This window comes from Nymphalis io, chromosome 11 (assembly GCF_905147045.1).
Source record: "Nymphalis io chromosome 11, ilAglIoxx1.1, whole genome shotgun sequence".
In the NCBI taxonomy this organism is placed as follows: domain Eukaryota; kingdom Metazoa; phylum Arthropoda; class Insecta; order Lepidoptera; family Nymphalidae; genus Nymphalis; species Nymphalis io.
The window spans coordinates 765,347-785,141 of NC_065898.1; the positions used below are offsets into that span (position 1 = coordinate 765,347).

The window sequence follows — 19,795 nt, forward strand, 5'->3', positions numbered from 1 at the left end:
CGGAATGTAGATTCTACCGAGAACGTCCGGCAAGAAACCCAGTAGTTATACTTTTTTATCATTTTAATTATAGAGTTAATCAAGTACAATTAAATTTATGTAAATCCTGTTTAGAAATCAACAAATACGAACTCTACGCTTTTTATCATTTATATTCTTGGGTTGAGTAATGAACCTTATTTATCAAAGGTTTTATGGCATGAAATTTATTTGTATTTACAACAGATTAAAAAGAATTTTTAGTTTAATCTTTAATTTTCAACTTTAATATTATAAATTCCTACTACTTTCATTCTGAGTGAATGTTGCGGAATAGAAAACCACCTCTACGATTCACGTTTAAGTTACGATGAAACCCCTTTAAAATGTTTTTAATAGTTTTCTGATGACATTTCTATTACTCAATCTTCTGAGGTATCTTGTGACTGACGTGACCTAATGGTCTTGCCCTATTTCAAACCACGGAAGGGCTAGGGTCTATTCGAGCGTGTATAATATCTTATTGTTTAGAAGCTAAGTCTTCCTGTTGCTACGGGTGTATCTTCGACATAAGCGAAAGCGGTTTACATTGCTAATTTACAATGGTTCATTGAGTATTAATTTTGTAAGTGTTTATTATAATGTTTGTTTTAATAAAGATAGACAGTATTCAGTATTAATAATTACTCTTTATATGCAATACGTATTGATTTGTCGTATATAAATAAATAACACTAATTTCAAGTCGAGACAAAAAATAAAATCTATTACATTTATTAAACTTATAAAGCTACGATAATTAACTATCGTATCTTAGAAAACTCCATGTAAAATTTACCATTTTACCCCCCACTGGTGGTGTTTTAACGGAGAAAAATTATTAAAGACGTCATGGGGCTTAGAGGTTACTCATTACAAGCAGTTTCCTCAACTGTACAATATATTTCCAATAAAATCTCTGTGCAGTTAATAATTCAATTTTATGTGTATAATATGTAAGCGATACACTATTAATAGTCATATTAAAAATACCACTGGGTGGGTCGCTCTTGTCAGAGCCATCGAAGAACTAGCGAGAGAAACCATATATATAGAAAACTAAGTATATAGTTTAAAAAAAATCTTAGAGAACATTAATCCCAAGGTGTTGTCATCTATAAATTCATTAATTTTATTTAACATTGCGGGGTATGATAGATGGGGGCATCCATGTTAAATATGCTTCTGGCACTAGGTAAAATATTTTATAATTATCAAACCAACCCACTTGTGAGAATATACTCTCTTTTTTTGTTCTTTTGTTTTGTTTTGTAATTCTTGGGTTGAATATACTCCAAGCGTTTTCCATAAGAAGAGAGGAGGGCCAGCAGCAGTAGATCATTTACGGACAGTTACTCAAAAGACCACATAACCTTAATTTATTAAAAGCCGATAAATTGACGTCAATATTCGCTTATTAAAACATTTGACAGTCGTTATAACCGCTACCGCTTGTACGAAAGTGCAACCAAATGATATCGTACGATAATCGATAAATATGTAACATAATCGAAACAATAGCAGTATCGACCGAGATGCGCGCGCGATTACATTCGTACTGTTTTACATATGACAAGTTCTAATTTTAAATACGAGGTGAGTCCAAATAATTGAACCATGTGACTCAGTGGATAGAATGCACGGATTTAGATATTATTTATTAAAACAAGCTTAGTTGTGCCGATATGGAGCAGTGGTTAGAATGCGTGAATCGTAATCACCACTAAATTTTCATGTGCTTAAATTGTGTTTATTATTCATCTCGTGCTCGAGGGTGAAGGAAAACATCCATGTGTGTAGCAGTGTAGCAGAATGGAATTAACTTCAAAACTTTTCCTCAAAAGAAGAGGAGGCTCTCGTCCAGCGGAGGACATTTGCAGGCTTTTATTAGATTGTTACATTTATCGTTCTTGTTGCTCGACGTATTAAACTAAATTGAACTTTATAATAAATAGGTGTGTGAAATACGTAACTAAAAAAATCGTCTCTGCATTTCTAAATGAGCATCAAACGATATAATAATCCATAAATTTATGCTGCTGGAACGACCTCCCTTTTCCCTTATATTTAAGAAGTCTTGGGAGCTTATTTCAACACGCTGCTATGTGATGCAGATCAGTGGATCATGTTAATTGTTCTTCCGTTTTAAAATAATAATATTAATTAAAATCCTATTCACTCTTCCAACTTGTGGTAGTAGTGAGAAAGACAAAAGCTGAAGGAGTTAAAATCGAAGCTGCGTGTTTGCCAAACCCGCGAACTTTTGTTAAGAACTACCCGCTTAAAATTTTTAGCGAAAATAACTCTTAATAACTAACCAACTCCATAAATTGAAACCAACAAAAAATCAATGTAATATATATGTGACGTAATTAAATTGTAACAAGAAAACTTATCCAGCCGTAAATAGTACCTAGTCATGGTATCCGCGGTCGCTATGAGAAAAAATCAAAACAAATCGTTCTAGACGATTTATTAACGCATGCGCAGTACATTCTTTAACGCCATCACCGTATTCAACGGACAAGATAAATTATATCGGCGCATTAATCAAAACATTATTTATTAGTTCATAAATCTTTTGAAGTTAATGCGATTTGAGGCATATCGACATTTTAACACGGTAGTATAATATCGTAAGTGTGAATGTGTTAAGGGATTATTTTTAACGGCAATGTACTTGCAAACGTAATTAATATACGTTTTTTAATATCAACAATTATCTCGAAGTTGTTAGTGAATATACCTACCTAGGACAGATAATACAAGTCGGTAGGAACAACTTCGAGAAGGAAGCCAATCGAAGAATTCGCTTGGGATGGGCAGCATTTGGCAACCTTCGTCAAGTCCTCAAGTCGTCTATACCGCAATGTTTGAAGACGAAAGTCTTCAACCAATGCGTCTTGCCTGCCATGACATACGGTGCCGAAACGTGGACGTGGAGTATCTTTGAAGGATAAGATCAGAAATGAGATTATCCGGAAAAGAACCGGAGTCACCGACATAGCTTGCAAAATTAGCAGGCTGAAGTGGCAGTGGGCTGGTCACGTATGTCGTAGGACCGATGGCCGTTGGAGCAGACGAGTCCTAGAGTGGAGACCGCGAATCGACAAGCGCAGCGTGGGGCGCCCTCCAGCCAGGTGGACCGACGACCTTGAGAAGGTGGCGTGCACCAACTGGATGCGGAAGGCGGAGGACAGGGAGCTTTGGCGCACCTTGGGAGAGGCCTATGTTCAGCAGTGGACAACGATTGGCTGTTGATTGATTGATTGATTGATCTGTTTCGTTCTATTTCATTATAATTTTTCATATGCCACAATGCTAAACATTATCTCCAAGATGTATTGATTATTATTTATATATGATATTAATTATATATGATTTACAATCATAGTGATTTAATTATTTTAATGTTAAACTTTTTTTATATATTATTGTTTTATGGTCAGTGATTGTTAATATACCAAATAAATAAATGACTGAATAAATAAACGTATAATTCAAGTTTATTCAATTATAACTTATAAACAATATAAATGAACTCAATAATAGAGAATCTATTAAAAGTTATATAATTTTTTACTTTTTTATACGATTCCGTTTTGTACAGTTGCGGCAATAGAACCGCTCCAATAGCAGCTTAATAAAATAAGCTCTAAAACTTCTCAAGCGAAAAGGCCTTTGTCTAGCAGTGAAATACTTACAGTTTTTCCTCAAACTGCCAGTATCCAAAGTCCAAACGAACAAAATCTGTAGTAATGCTTACTGCTTACCTATTTCAAGTTTGATAAATTGTTATCCTTAACTTATTTAAATAACCCATGTAGGATGGTGAGTTTCAGACCTCCAATAAAATAAAAGCAAAAACCATATTTGTTAGTACTTTTTAGATAATGCTTCTTATAATGTTAATCTTAGTATATAAACTGTTTTGGTATATGTTTTTCTATGTAAATAAATTTGGTCTGTGGTTCGGTAATAATAGCTTAATATATTTATTATATATGCTAAAGTCGGTCATAAGAAGAATAAATACGCTTCCAAATACGTTAAGTGTAATGAATTTTAATGTCGCAGACGGTCGGTGGCCGGAATGTAAACAACGCGAGCGTTCATTAATGTCAAATAAAAGTATACAAAATATAACAAACGCAAGTTATACACCCGAAGAGCGACGATAAATTTTAAATAATATTATTACATTAATTATGTAACTTTATACTTTTGATAGTTATGCGTAATATATACTCAATATTGTGCTTGTTGGAATTGGTGTAGAGTTTATTTTATGTTTCGAAAACAGGTTTTAAAAAGAATTATGAGTATGACCTATTTTATACGAGATAGTAAGCCTAGCAATAATGTCTATTAGGACTGAATTTTATCTGATATTCATAATCTGATAATCAAGTTCTTCACAGGAAAACCCCAACAATATGAAATTTCAGTTTTTTAATTTAGATAAGAAGAAAGCATATAATACCAAAATTAATCTTTAGTTCTGATTAAAGAAATAAAAATCGCAAAATAAATTTAAAGGGGCAAAAGATACTTTAGGGTCTTTGCCTGAGAATGGAACAGCATATTAGTGCAACAAAACAGACAGCCAGAACATTATTTTAAGTTTTGAACGAATTACATAAACCTAATTTAAATAATACTTGAGCAAATTATATAAGGCCCAAAACTTTAAAAGCGACTAAAATTTTAAATATCGTTTACACTCCCTCGACTATGTTTTCAAAGTTAAAGAAGGTGTGAGTACAAAATCTGAAATAACACACACACATATTAAAAGAAAACTATTCATAAGCTAAAATACTAAAATTGCCAAGTTTGTAACGTTCTAGAGCGCAATGTACCTAAAATCCCCATCCTATATGTCATGGATCTTTTCACAATTGTATTTTCCTGAAAGAATTTTATTATGTTATTTAGTCTTTTCCAATTTCATTTGAGTAATATACATTTATAATTGTTTCAGTGATGGCGTAACCGCATGGGAGGCGGCGCGCTGCTTGAGGCGGCTGCGCGCGGCGACGCGGGCCGCGTGGCTAGTCTGATCCGCTCCGGCGCAGAGGTCGATACTACTGATGAGGTAAGTCTATATATCCTATAACATCATAAAAAAAAGAAAAAAGTCTTCATACTGATTAAGTGGTCTATAGCATATCCATTGAAATATTAGATGAACCATCTGAATATATATTATAGTTTTATATCTTACGTGTGTTTTTTTTTAAATTCTTTGGTTAATTACAATTAATTCGTTGGTTACACGTAAACAAATAAAGATTAAATACACAGAACTTCCACGTTTCTAACTACAAAAACATCGTACGTCCTGTCTATTACCTAATACAAACATTCATCATTTATCTTTACGGATATTAAATTTGAAAAATAACTTAAGAAATGTCAACCTTCCATACACATTTTTATCCCGTATTTTATACATTTTTTTATTTGTAATTATAATTCATCTCGTGTTTTACGGTGAAGGAAAACATCGTGAGAAAACCTGCATGTGTCTAATTTCTCTGAAATTCTGCCACATTTGTATTCCACCAACCCGCACTGGAGCAGCGTGGTGGAATAAGCTCCAAACCTTCTCCTCAAAAAGGGAGAGGAGGCCTTAGCCCAGCAGTGGGACATTCACAGGCTGTTACGAATTACGTATTTTATACAATGCGGTGCATTATCCGTTATTAAGTGTTAAAGTTTTATTATAATGATAAGTGTAACTAATGAGACTGTAATATTATAATTACGGACGACGCTAAATAAAGAACAATCCTTTATTGAAAGTATTTTTCTTTATTTATCACATTCTCGAGAGATAGACAAACATGGAAAATTTACTTTAAATGCCGCTTTCCAACGAAGTCCGAATAGCGCAAACTGATAGCGGAACCACACTCTATAAATGGCACATTCTTTAATCTAGATCAAAGCCTTCAGTGCTTCTCGAGATAAACCCAAAAGTGTAAATAGTCTGACTACACTCTACTCAAGGTAATCTTATCGCGTGTTGAAATTCGATAAATTATATAAAACTATATATGTATATATACGGCAGAGTACCTTCGGAATGTTTTTTTTTTTTTTGTGCCCGTGTCATATCAGGGAAACAATCTCAAAGTTCGGAGCTAAAACGGAAAAGCCGAAGCGAAGAAACGGTGCAAATATTGGTCTCTTATTCCAAATTATATCTTTGTTCCGTTTGCAATTCATTTGCAACACCTGGCCTTTGCCACCGTTTTAAACAACATTGGCGTAGTAAATTGGAAGCATTTCTCGCAAAACGCCGCGTATTGAAAATACAAACTCGAAACAGACCAGAGTACACAATAGTCAAAAACAGAAAGTAATTAGTGACAATAACTGTAATAAATATTACATTTAAAGGATACACGATAAAAATAGACAGAAGTCACCAACAGGTGATCAAAATTTACGAGTTAGACACAAAGTGAGTTCATACAGAATAGCAGTGCAGTTTTTAAAAGTGCATTAGGCATAAATATGTCGCTTCTACACGTGAACGCTCGAGAACGCGCGGTTGCGCGGTGATCCTTTGATCTATCCGCGCCGCCGCTGAAGAAGTGTGCATACTTGCGCAAATGCGGTACCTCAAATCACTTTGTCGTTGTCGAGGAACAGAAATCAATTTATTTATTTTTTATTTGGTCTGTAAAAACTCCGCTACGCTATGTCATCGTCGCACCTTAGCTGCCTCTAAATAAGACCATGCATTCCATAGAAAAAAAAATCAAAACAAATCTATTAAAACGGTTCAGTAATTTTCACATAACGTAAGTAAACACAAACAGTAAAATTTTTGAAATATTTTAATTTGTAAAGAACCCCTCCCCATGTTCTGTAAACAGAAGTATTATTATCATAATGAGCCTTACAGAAAAAGATACCGCGAACACCATATAAATCCTTTCATCGAAATACGCGGAATGAATAAAAACACATGAAAACATGTCAATGAATCTTATTACCACATATAATTTGCCACATGCAATAAAACGAGATGTTACTCTGGATTCTGCTTTGTCAGATGCCTCAAAACAAATTACCTAGTAGCAATATACTTGTTTAATGTACGGACGCCCCGTGGCGAATGAATTTTATACTCTTGCATTCGAATATATATCACAAAATCTATTTTATTGGCTCTCCTTTAAAGACTACAATCGCATACGTTTTTTTTTTCAATCTTTCAGGGATGTGCTGACATAAATCAAGAGAATTATGTTTTTTTTAATTATTTAAGTTGCAGAAATATAGCATAATACATTTGTTTTTATAAAAAAAGTACGTCAGTTTCACTATAAATACCTAAAGCAAGTTTAACAAAAAAATAATTGTTGGATGTGTGTGTGTGTGTGTGTGTGACGTCATAATATTGCAGTCACAATATTATTGAATATATCCAAACTATTTCAAACATGCTATTGTTTCTTAATAAATAATTAATATACATATTTAAATAATTAATTACACATTTAGCCAGAAAAATCTAGAACCGAAAAATAAAATAAATATGTCCCATGACATCAATTTGCTTTTATATATAAACACAAATAAATATATGTTTGTTTGTGATTTCAAAATAAATGCCTTTTTTATTTTTTTAATATAGATGTTTGCGAGACAAAACAAAAACATTTTTTTTTATCTGTCAGTGTGTTAGGTATTAGACGACCACTGCTACCTCAAAAGTTAGATATTATTCATATATAATTCAAATTGGTAGTAAAATGGCAGTTTTTGAGCAGAGTTATGGAACTAGTCTTTAAATTCCATCTACCTTAAAAATATAATTCATCAAGTTTAAAAAAAATCTTCTTTCTACTTAATCTGTGTATTAAATTAAATCAAAAAATATTTAGTATTTTTAATATAATATAATATTTGTCAAATTTAGGACCAATCGCTTGGATAAACGTTTTTTACAATTCAGCTGCACTTTCCGTTTCGTGAAACTTAAATTGTGAGCTACCTCTTAATAAACACTCAAGCACATTGAAATAAATAAAAGATAAGATACACCAAATCGGAAACATGTCTGTGGAGATACAAATTCAATAAAAAAAATCAGTTGCTACATTTGGCCAAGTTTTAAAATGTTTCAAAAAGTAAAACACGTATAATATTTCATAGTTATAGGTATTTTTATAATTCAAATCCATTTTAAATAGAATATTATAGTAAACCTTAATTTATCGCGTATCAATTTATTGGTATTGCAAAAACACAATTAATAGCTTGAAATTTGACCACAAAACTGTGTATCAGTTCAAAGGTGCAAAAATAATTTAAAAAAATAAAATATTGGACATAAACTATTTCAAAAATTGAAGTTACAGCTATACCAACTGGATTCGTACTAGTAAACAAAACAGCTTCCCGCAGCCAATATTCATATTTAAATTCTATAAGGCAGAAATATCGATAAACTAGAAAACCTAAAATGTTTTTTCACAACGTTAGCTCTTATACAATTAGATATTATATTTGTTCTACTTTAACAACTTAAACAATCTATAAACTTAATAAGAAATTACGTCCAAGTTAAATCCACAGATGCTGCTATGTTGTCGCAAGGAATATTTGATGAGCGAATGAAACCTGTCCAGACGGACATATGGGGTCGAAAAAATACTAGCTATATTAATAGACCGTGACTGACCAAGAAACTCAGGAGTGTTATTACAAAAATAAACAAAGTTAATTGTTGATCTATAATTGTCGGTCGCTCATTTTTCCCATGGCGGGTTCCTCATCAATCATCAAGTCGACGCTTACAAGCGCTGTAAGTTGCCATCGTTCAAATATATTCAAAGTCATAAATAAGAACTGTCGACCACAGATAATGTAAAGTAATTTGATTGTTCCTTTTTTAAAGCCCAAACAGTAATGGATTGAACTTTAGAGCGATTTTTCGTTTCTCAAACTTTTTAATGCTGTTTAACGCTAAATAAAAGAAAAATATAATATAAAGATTAATGCATATAACTTGAAATATTATATGTATATCTTAGATAAAGAATCTTATACGTAACAGCTCAAAAGGGAATTAATTATTAATTTTAGAGAGAGATTGAGAAGCGATGGCTTCTCATTATTTCATCAAAAATCAAATTAAAAATAAATTAAAACTTGTTAAAAATATAAATATTAATTTTTATAATTAGCAACTTTAGTTATGATGTTATTATAATATATGACCTTATTAAAAAACGACATTTCCATGAATATTAATTTGCTTTATAATCAAACTAAATATTTGTTATATTTTTTTTAACAGCTAACGATAATAATTTCCGAACATAGTTAATGGCGCGCTGTCGACAAATTGTGATGGCCGTCAAATAAATGGCGCCAAAACACTACAATTATATCAAAACAATTTGCATATCACGTGATATAATTTAAAATTCGTTGATATTAACTTTCACTTTACTTTAATGATAGTTATTCAAATGGATTTTGATTATATGTATCAATTTAGATATGTCGAAGCTTTAAACTACCTCTTATTAACATAACAGAACCTTGTTGTTTAAACGTTTGTATTGAATATTTAATTTTGAAGTTATATTTTTTTAAATAAGTTATTTTAAGGCTGCAGACGAGCAATTTAGTTGCCTGATAGTAAGTGTCAAGCGGTAACCTTTTCCCATAGACATTAGACTCTGGCTGTAAATGTGCGGTCAACCAAGGTGTTTATGATGTTATGATACTTACAATGGCTCACTCATCCTTCAAGTCGAAATACAGTAGAATAAAGTATTAATATTTATCAGCTGTAAGTTACATTTCTTGAAAAAATGATTTGACAGAGATCTATAATCTTGTTTCGTTTGATATTTATTACGCAGTTCCTGTTTCCGGCTTTTTATTAAAAGATTATGTTACAAAATATTTATTTGACATTCTTCAATATAATATTTTTATTTGATTGCGTAACAAACTTGGCGATATTTCTACTTTCTAGCCTACTACCATAATCGATAACTTTCAGATTTAGTCGCGATCGTCGATTTGAAACTGTGGCATTTGTTTTAGAACAGACTAAAAATTATTTATTGCAATGTCATTTTTAATACTCTGTGAACTTTTTACTTTATTATATTTAAAATATTACAACCCGTTGCCGATTCGCGATGACTGGCTCTGATACTATACCAAATCTATATAATCTATCTATATATCATATGAATTACGAACTTCTTTGTTTTATAATTTATTCCATTACTTCGTGTATAAACAAATATTTTATATATCTCAAAATAAACTGGCTCAAAAGGTGCGGGTTTATTAACAATCTATATTACTATATAAAGGTGAATAATTAGTTTTTTTATGTTAACCTCTGGATCTGAAAATGTTAAGAGATATTAGAAGATACGCGGTAAACTTCAAAGAGTAGCTAGTATTTTATATTTTGCGATAAATTCTAAATATTGGACAGCTACAGTAAGTGTGAAAACGATATAAGAAAGGTGTAGTTCTTAAGTTCACATACAACTTAGGTACACTACCACAAACGTTGATATAAAATATCGCTTATCTCATTATCTTAGTATATTAAATGATCTATTGTTAAAATATAGATAATGCTTAGTTAAACAGCTTGAAACAAGTACCGTACCGTACCGTACCGTAACAGCCTGTGAATGTCCCACTGCTGGGCTAAAGGCCTCCTCTCCCTTTTTTGAGAAGGTTTGGAGCTTATTCCACCACGAAGCTCTAGTGCGTGTTGGTGAAATACACATGTGGCAGAATTTCAGTGAAATTAGACACATACAGGTTTCCTCACCATGTTTTCCTTCACCGTAAAGCATGAGATGAATTATAATCGCAAATTAAGCACATGAAAATTGAGTGGTGCTTGCCCGGGTTTGAACCCACGATCAACGGCTAAGATTCACGCGTTCTTACCACTGGGCCATCTCGGCTTATGTTAGGAAACAAGTGTTAATTATGAAATTAAACTAACGTTGTTCTAGACACGATTGCAATCATCATAAAAAGGTAACGATTTTCGTTTAAAATCACGTAACGTTTATTTATTCGATATCGGAAATGTTATCATCTGTCATCTAGGCGCAACTGAGACCATATCAGGGGGACCGGGATCATTAAAAAAACTAGTTCAGTAACGCTGACCGGTTTAAGTCTTGTTAAACTTTTTCTTGTATTGACGCTAGGGCTACCAAGCTTCGTCTTAACACAATTTTTAAATCATGTAATTTGTTTTTTTATTTATAAAAGAAAGAACTTTTTTTGTAATAAATAGACTGAAATAAAATTAAATATTTTTATTTTGTTTTGATAATATCCCTGATAATAAATGTGATAAAAAACGGCAACCCTAAGTGTAGGTTTTACAGCCAGGTAGAAATAAAGAAGGACTTAACCAGCGACTGACAATATACATTTCGTGCTTGTCAATTTCACTGTAGCTTAAGGCACTTTTAAATTTATTGTTGTATGCATTAATTCGTTGAAAAATATGAAATGTCTTTTACGATCTTATATTTCTTTTTTGTTTAAATATTTGTTCTCGTTGAATAATTAAAAAAAAAATAGGACATTATTACTTTTTAAATTATGTCATAAGGTTATCAATTGTAAACCCGGAATAAAATGGCTTGCTTAATCTTTTTTTTTATTTATAATAAATAACAACAATTCTCTTCTTTTTTACTATTTATGTTACGGACATTATATAAACAAAATACATGTATATTTTAGAGTAACGTCTATTCAGATTTTTATGCGACTTGTCCTGATAAGATTTTTTTTCTTATTCTAACCACTAAACGTAAATATAATGCGCACGATAATCGTGAACAAAAAATGCCATTTAAAATTTGAATATGTTGAAGCAATCAAGAATTCAAATTCGTTTCATACAAATAAACTAATCGGCGATCAAATTGATCATTTAATTAGGAGGTTAATACGTTATTTATTATGAAGATTCCGGGAAGATTCTTTAATTGCTTTAAAGCCATTGTTATAACGTTATAGCAATTATATTATGTTTTTTTTGTTAAATTAATATTATTTGATGTTTCCCCAAGCATAGAAGAGGGTCCAAAGGATTTAAGCGGTACCTTATGTAATAGACAAGAATACTTCATAAGAATAAACAAGTGCATCCCGTATTCTGTTGTTCCCTTAAACCGCCAATTGCATCTTATAATTATGTTATATATCTTGCGCCTCTAATTACACTGACTAACTCACCATTTATACCGAACAGAACACAACTTTGATGATAATAAAATTCCCGACAACATTTACTATTGCTGGCAATACAAGAATTTAAGTATTAAAAAAAAAGTAAGATTTTAAAATAAACAGAATAAGAGTAAGACAGTTCGCTCTCTATTTAGTAACATTATATTTTAAAGTAATTTGCCAGAACTCGGCCGACGGTATCCAGCCCAGCTTGTCTACAATCTTAAAAGGATTGAAACTCTTGAAAATTGTCAACGGAGTTTTGAATTTACAACAAAACACATACAATTTCAACAGTTCAAACTTCGACAGTTTTAGTATTGGTTAGGATAATGTGTTTATAATTATAATAAATATTTTTTTATAATTTCTCTAATATTTACAAGTTTCTCTGCCTGTTATTTTAAAAAAAATATATTAATATATGTTATTAAAATATATGTTATTATAAAAAAATGCGTCCTTTCTAATTTTACAATTATTTACATTCTGGTTATATTCATTATAAATTAACGATCTTTATTATTATCATATGTGTATATATACAGATAAATCAGCTTGAAGATGTTTTTGCGTTTGTAGTAGTGTAATACACAAAGTGACTAAAACCAGCATACACCAGTTTACGCTAACTACCACGTGACTCGTATTCTCGCATAAGTAGCGTTAGAAGAAGCGTTTTGTTTATTATTCATTTCATACAAATTAATTCATAGTAAAATATAAAGTGAAAACTTACGTCGCAGAATAGTCACAATAAATATGAATGCTAAAATGACATTAGCTTGGTAAAAATTGAATGCCATAAATGTGGAAAAGTCTACATGATATTGAAAAGGATAAAAAAATTCAGTGTAGATATGAGGCTAAATATGTATATACAAGCTAGATACGCGCACATTATCTATTTTATATATCACAAAAACGAAGGTCCTACGGCACTAAACAATAGTGTAAGCCAGACGAAATACCTGATGAGTCAATCGTACAAGTTTGCATTATAAAGGCTGGCTGGTTGTACGTTTCTTGGCTGATCTATAATTGAGTTATAATTACCATATTGATTATATATAATCTACCATGGCAAAATTTCGAGTAATAATTACATCCTCAATAATTATATTGATAATAATGATAAATGTATTAATTCATGTTACCTTAGAACAGAAATACCATTGGAAATGCCGAAACAGCCTGTTAATGTCCCACTGCTGGGCTAGGGCCTCTTTTCCCTTTTTTGAGGAGAAGGTTTGGAGCTTATTTCACCACGCTCCTCCAATGCGGGTTGATGGAATACATAAGCAGAATTTCAGTGAAATTAGACACATACTGGTTACCTCACGTATGTTTTTTCACCGTAATTTACGAGGATAATTATAATTACAAATTAAGCACATGAAAATTCAGTGGTGCTTGCCCGGGTTTGAACCCATGATCATCGGTTAAGATTCACGCGTTCTTACCACTTAGTAATGCCACTCAATCTAATTAAAATTATTATAAAAAATGTATAATAGACATCGCATATTATTATTTATATTATAGATGATAAATAAAGCGTATAATTAGTATCGTTAATTCCATGTATGCTGAGCTAATTTTGATATTAAATATTTCATATATAATCCGTATAAAACTCTGTTTTATAAAATTACATTTGAAAAGTGTTAAACAAAATCTTGAATAGAATTTGATTTTAAATATATACATAAGTATATAATATCTATATTTATTCTTACGGCAATTAAAGAAACTAGGGTTATGCCAATTTGGTATTTGGCTGTGCATTAGTAGTGTAAGGATTGCTAATGTCTTTTTGTAACGCCTAGACTTTAGCTAACCTTATTATATTCAACTATTAATAGAAAATATCTTTCTCGTTGAGTATCAAATTTTATGTAGTATTTTTTAATAAACCAAATATATATAATTCTATTTAATTGGTCAAATTATAAGAATAAATTGATGGTACTACATCAGTTGTAGAAAGTGAAAGAGGAATAGTTATTGTGAAATAAGCAACATACACAATTTTATACGAATAATTTAATTAACATTGTATTGTTGTGCTCCGGTTTAAAAGGTGAGTGGGTTTGTTTAATTACAGGCACAAGACATAACATCTTAGATTCATGTTTGGTGGTGCACTGCTGGTAAAGAAGTAGTTCTCCTCGCAATGCCAGTGTCTAAGGAAATTAATTACCATCAGTTGACGACAAATGCTCGTCTGCCTGTCTTATATATGTGAGATAGCTCAGTGGCAGAACATGTGAATTTTAACCCCGAGCAAGCACCAATTATTTTCATGTACTTAATTATTACCTTGTACGAGTAGTCGGCGAAGAAGTGCATGTGTCGGTTGAAATTCTGTCACATGTGTACCCAACAACCAGCATTGGAGCAGCTTTTTATTTTATAGTATAGGTAGGCGGACGAGCATATGAGCCACCTGATGGTAAGTCACTAACGCCCATAGATATTGGCAATGTAAGAAATGTTAACCATCACTTACATAGCCAATGCGCCACCAACCTTGGGCACTAAGATGTTATGTCCCTTGTGCCTGTAATTACACTGGCTCACTCACCCTTCAAACCGAAACGCAAAAATAATAAGTACTGCTGTTTTGCGGAAAGTTTATTGCAATACTCTCAGTTTGTTATTTTTTTATAAACTCCTAACAGAAATATCAAATTAATTGAAACGGGTATTCTCCTACCAGTTATCTATATAAAAATAATTATTATTTTCATCTGCGATAAACGTTTTTGTTATTCGAGAGCATATAATTGGTACTTAATTAAGACAACATAAAACTAGTTTAATTCCTAGACAAATTCAATTAATTTTTTTTAATACAAACTCAATTAATATAAAATAACATGAGGAGTATCGCGCTTATAAAGTTACCTTTATGAATTATATTACCTTTAGGCTAAGCATCCATAAAAAGCTCCACGCAACACAACTATAGTGTTATATCCAGTAAATACAATTGACCGACTGTACATACATTAATATTGATTATATTGTGTGTTATTTATATAACACTTGTACGATTTGTCTTGAAAGCCTTTGTGTGGTAGGGCTTTGTGCAAGCTCGTCTAGGTAGGTACTACCCTCTCAACAGATATTCTACCGCAAAACAGCAGTACTTGGTATTATTGTGTTCCGGTTTGAAGGGTGAGTGAGCCATTGTAACATGCATAAGGGACATAATATCTTAGTTCCCAAGGTTAGTGGCGCATTAGCGATGTAAGCGATGGTTAACATTTCTTGCAATACTAAAGTCTATGAGCGTTAGTGACCACTTACCATCAGGTGACCCATATGCTCGTCGGCCTACCTATTCAATAATAAAAAAAGAGTAATTTTACTCTGTTACATTAAATTTAGAAAAATGTAATATTCGAACATATGTAATGAGTTTCACACATATTCTAGTTTTTTTAACTATTTCGTTGACACTTATAATAAAATAATAAAAATGTATATATTTTATTCCTCAAAAGCTTTTAAAATTGTATATGTAGCTAAGATAATAACGTAACTGCCCAATTTAATGTATTTCTCAAATTTTAAGCTAAGCAGTTAAAAATTTAATTTAATTTAAAAATTTAATTTTTAAGCAGTAATATTCTAAATTTACAATTCGATACACGTTCTTGGACACAAGCAACTCTTCCAGTCAAATATGGAGGCTTAGGTATACGGTCTACGTCATCTCTGGCACTTCCAGCTTTCTTGGCCTCTGCTAGGTTTCTGTTTGGTTCTATCACTCTCGTCAGTCGGATATTAAGCTTTCCAAGTTCGACTGACGTTGTAGTGAAGGATCTTGCTGAAGGCTAAGACAGCTTATAGTGTTTCTTGCCCTGATGAAGTATTTCCCTCAGATATAACTTTTCAGAAGCACTGGGATTCACTCCGCATTAAACTTACACACAATTTGCTCCTATCCCAGTGTAATACAGAAACAGACCGTGCAAGACTGCTAGATGTATCTGAAAGAGAGTCAGGCCACTGGCTTCAGACTCTCCCTTCTAAAAATCTAGAGACAGTACTTGATCGGGCAACGATACGCATCGCCGTATGCCTTCGCTTAGGTTTAAAAGTGTGCGAGCCTCATACATGTCCCTGTGGTACCCAGGTGGACCATTTCGGACGCCATGGAATTAGCTGCTGCAAAAGCGCTGGCCGTGCATATCGCCATGGATCTCTTAATAACATACTTTGTCGGGCTTTTGCCACAGCATCGATTCCTGCTACTTTGGAACCGAATGGTTTATGCAGAGATGATGGCAAAAGACCCGATGGAGTGACATTGGTGCCATGGTCGATGGAATGTGTTCTTGTGTGGGATGCAACTTGCGTAGATACGTCTCGTAAGGCCAGTGCAGCCGCTGAAGCTGCTCAAATACTCAAGCGCCGCAAATATTCACTTTTATGCAACGAATATGAATTTACGGGGCTGGCTTTTGAAACATTGGGTCCATGGTCGTCCGATACAAAAAGAATCATAAAAGATATTTCTAAGAAACTGGTCCACACTTCTGGTGACCCAAGAGCTGGCGCTTATTTAGCCCAAAGGTTAAGTCTAGCGGTGCAGAGAGGCAACAGTGCCAGCGTCTTGGGTACAATGCCACAGGACAATCTTTTAGACGGCGTGTTTTTGCTTTATATTTGTAATGTGTATTTTGTTCTTTTTATTTTAATTTTGTATTTTATAAAAATTTCTATATATTAGATAAATTAAATAAATAATTATTTAAAATTATATAAAAAATATCGTTATATATGTCGTGAAATTTATGACGATGTTATTATGTCGGAAATATAGCTAATCAGTTAAGTATGCTTTTTTAACAATATTTCAATATAAAATTAAAAACATTTAGTAAATATATGTTATATTACTCGTGCTATGTATTACTATTCTTTACAATGCAGTGGTCAGACAGACTTCCTGTTCACGCTTCTAAAAGAGAAACCGAAAGTATTATGACTATATTAACACCCAAAAGAATTTAATTCCTCCGCTTTACATATTCGATAAAAAAGGTGATGAATTTAATGAAGCTTCACTAATGCGTTTTAAATGTAAACATTTTTATACACCATTACATATTTATTATAATTGACAACAATCAATATAAATTCTAAATCTAATTATTTTTATTGACGAGCCGGTTAGCGTGGTTGGTGGATGCTTGCCTTTCACGCCGAAGGTTGTGGGTTCGATTCTCACCCAAGATAGATATTTTTGTGCAAGAACATGTCTGTTTGTCCCGAGTCTGGGTGTAATTATCTATATAAGTATGTATTTACAAAAGATAAATAGTATATGTAGCATATCAGTTGTCTGGTTTCCATAGTACAAGCTCTGTAGAAGCTTAATTTGGGATCAGATGGCCGTGTGTGAAAAATGTCCCAGGATATTATTATTATTTATTTAAATTAAAAAAATACCCACACTCACATTGAAGTAGGGAGGTCTAAAAGATTTCCTTCTATGTCGCACAGCTGAGCTAAGTCGTCCTTTCATCTTGAGGCTCGGAGCTTTATTCACCACGAAGCCCCAATACGTTTTAATTGATATAATATTTGTCATAAACATAATCAAACTTACGTTTAAGATAGGTGCAGTTTTATATGGACCATCGTCCGTGATTCGAATGGTTTTAGGCGTATAGAACCGTGTTTGTAAATGAAATATATTGCATGTATTTAAAATGCCTACGAATATAATTTATTAGTACAAAAAACTTCTCAAGATAATTAATGAAATATATCATAATAAATTATTTCATAACATCAGTCTCTTAAAATCCAGATATGTTTACAATAGAGTCTAATTTACCAACACGGTAATCATTAATACATTTAAAAATCATAATCAGATAACAGGTTCACGCGCTCGTTACTAATGTGAATCGAAACAGCTTTAATGTTTAAACGTAATAAGGTTGCCAAAGAATGTTGTAAGCGAGTTTCGTACTTTTTATGTCCCCTTTAATTAACACGGAGCGGCATTTTGTACAGATCTGTTTTAGTTTAAAAAACAAAATATGCAAAGTACGATTGAGTCGGCTTTCCATTGATAAGAAACGCTATACAAAGCGTCTAGACATATTAAACACGATTTGTTTCGAAATCTCGTCGTTTATGCTCATGTTCTTATTCAAGTACCAGTTTTTTTTTATTTGATATTATTAGGCAGATTGGCAGGTGGACCACCTGATGTTAAATGGTCATTACTGACTATAGATAGGCACTGTTAGCAATGTAATAATAATAATAATGTCCTCCAGACCGATTTCGGCCACGACGGCAAACTCAAGAGAGATTAGCCAACTACGCAGGAGATATCATAGTGCACAAGTGAGTGCGCAAACACAGGTGCACTCTCTATTCCCTAACTCTCATAATCCGACGGGACGGCAATCCGACACGACCGGAAAGAGTTTGGGCGCCGGACCAACGGCTTTACGTGCTTTCCAAGGCACGGTAGTATACACACTTTCAACTTCGAGTCTCCGGGCTGCTACTGAAATTTTTCTGTCAGAATAACCCAATATAAGCAAAGTAAACATCTCTTGCATGTGCAACGCGCCACCAATCTTTGGAACTAAGATGTTATGACCTATAAGACTGTACACTGGCTCACTCTCCTTTAACCCGGAGCACAACAATACTAAGTAAGATGTATCTTTTCTTTTCAGATCCAAAAGTTGCGTGCTAACTGCCACCTTCAAAACTCCAAGTTTCTAATGAGAATTTCTCTAATGAGAATTTGAAAAAAATCGAGAAAAGCTTATAGTTATTTATTTATATACACTGTCTTATTATGTACCTACATACAATTATAGCACAGCAAAAGTGTCGGACCCTACCCGTTCATAGTTCTATTCATACTCCATAAGCTGGGGTCCAGCTCCGGTGCGACTGAGGGGCCATGTACACGAAGTCCACGCGGAAATTATACCTAATAGCCGTACACGTTTCGTTCGTAATTTTATTCATATAGTGTCCAACGCTGGTGTGGCTGCGGCACTATGTATACGAGTATGTAGTCTAAGCCAAAACTGATATTTGCATAACGATCTCGCTAATTATATTGTATTTAATTATGAATATAATTTAAGCAACAATTTGTATAAGTCCCACTGCTGGGTAAGAGCTCATTTCTTATTAAGAATAAGTATAAATAAGTTTATTATTAGAGGATAAAAATGGCGATTCCTATTTATGTCACCGCCAATCAAGATTAATAAATAATAAAGATAAGCAATCACAATTAAAGTATAAGAACCCGGTTAACACGGATTAGAATTTGCGATCTCACTTGGAGGTTGTTCCACTGGACTATCCCGTATGAATATCTATATACATATTATTACCGCAAATGTGATTCCGAGATGACTCTAACGGTTGACTCTTGGATAAAGCTTATTACTTTGAAAATTGCAAATATTGTTTGTAGCGTAATTTTATTACGTCAGTCACTCCATAC

General features: G+C 32.7%; 1 protein-coding gene across 2 annotated transcripts in view; it reads left to right on the forward strand.

Annotated features, from left to right (window-relative positions):
• The window catches only part of LOC126771579 (uncharacterized), a 74,348-nt gene that overhangs the window by 48,786 nt on the left and 5,767 nt on the right, over window positions 1-19,795 (forward strand). The window contains exons 1-2 of one of the 2 annotated variants that reach the window (XM_050491534.1): window positions 1,560-1,614; window positions 5,003-5,116. In XM_050491534.1, coding sequence (XP_050347491.1) covers window positions 5,018-5,116 — 99 coding nt within the window. In that variant the 5' untranslated portion in view covers window positions 1,560-1,614; window positions 5,003-5,017. Of the gene's footprint in view, window positions 1-1,559; window positions 1,615-5,002; window positions 5,117-19,795 lie in introns of those variants that run through there. The other variant, XM_050491533.1, reaches the window with a different exon arrangement.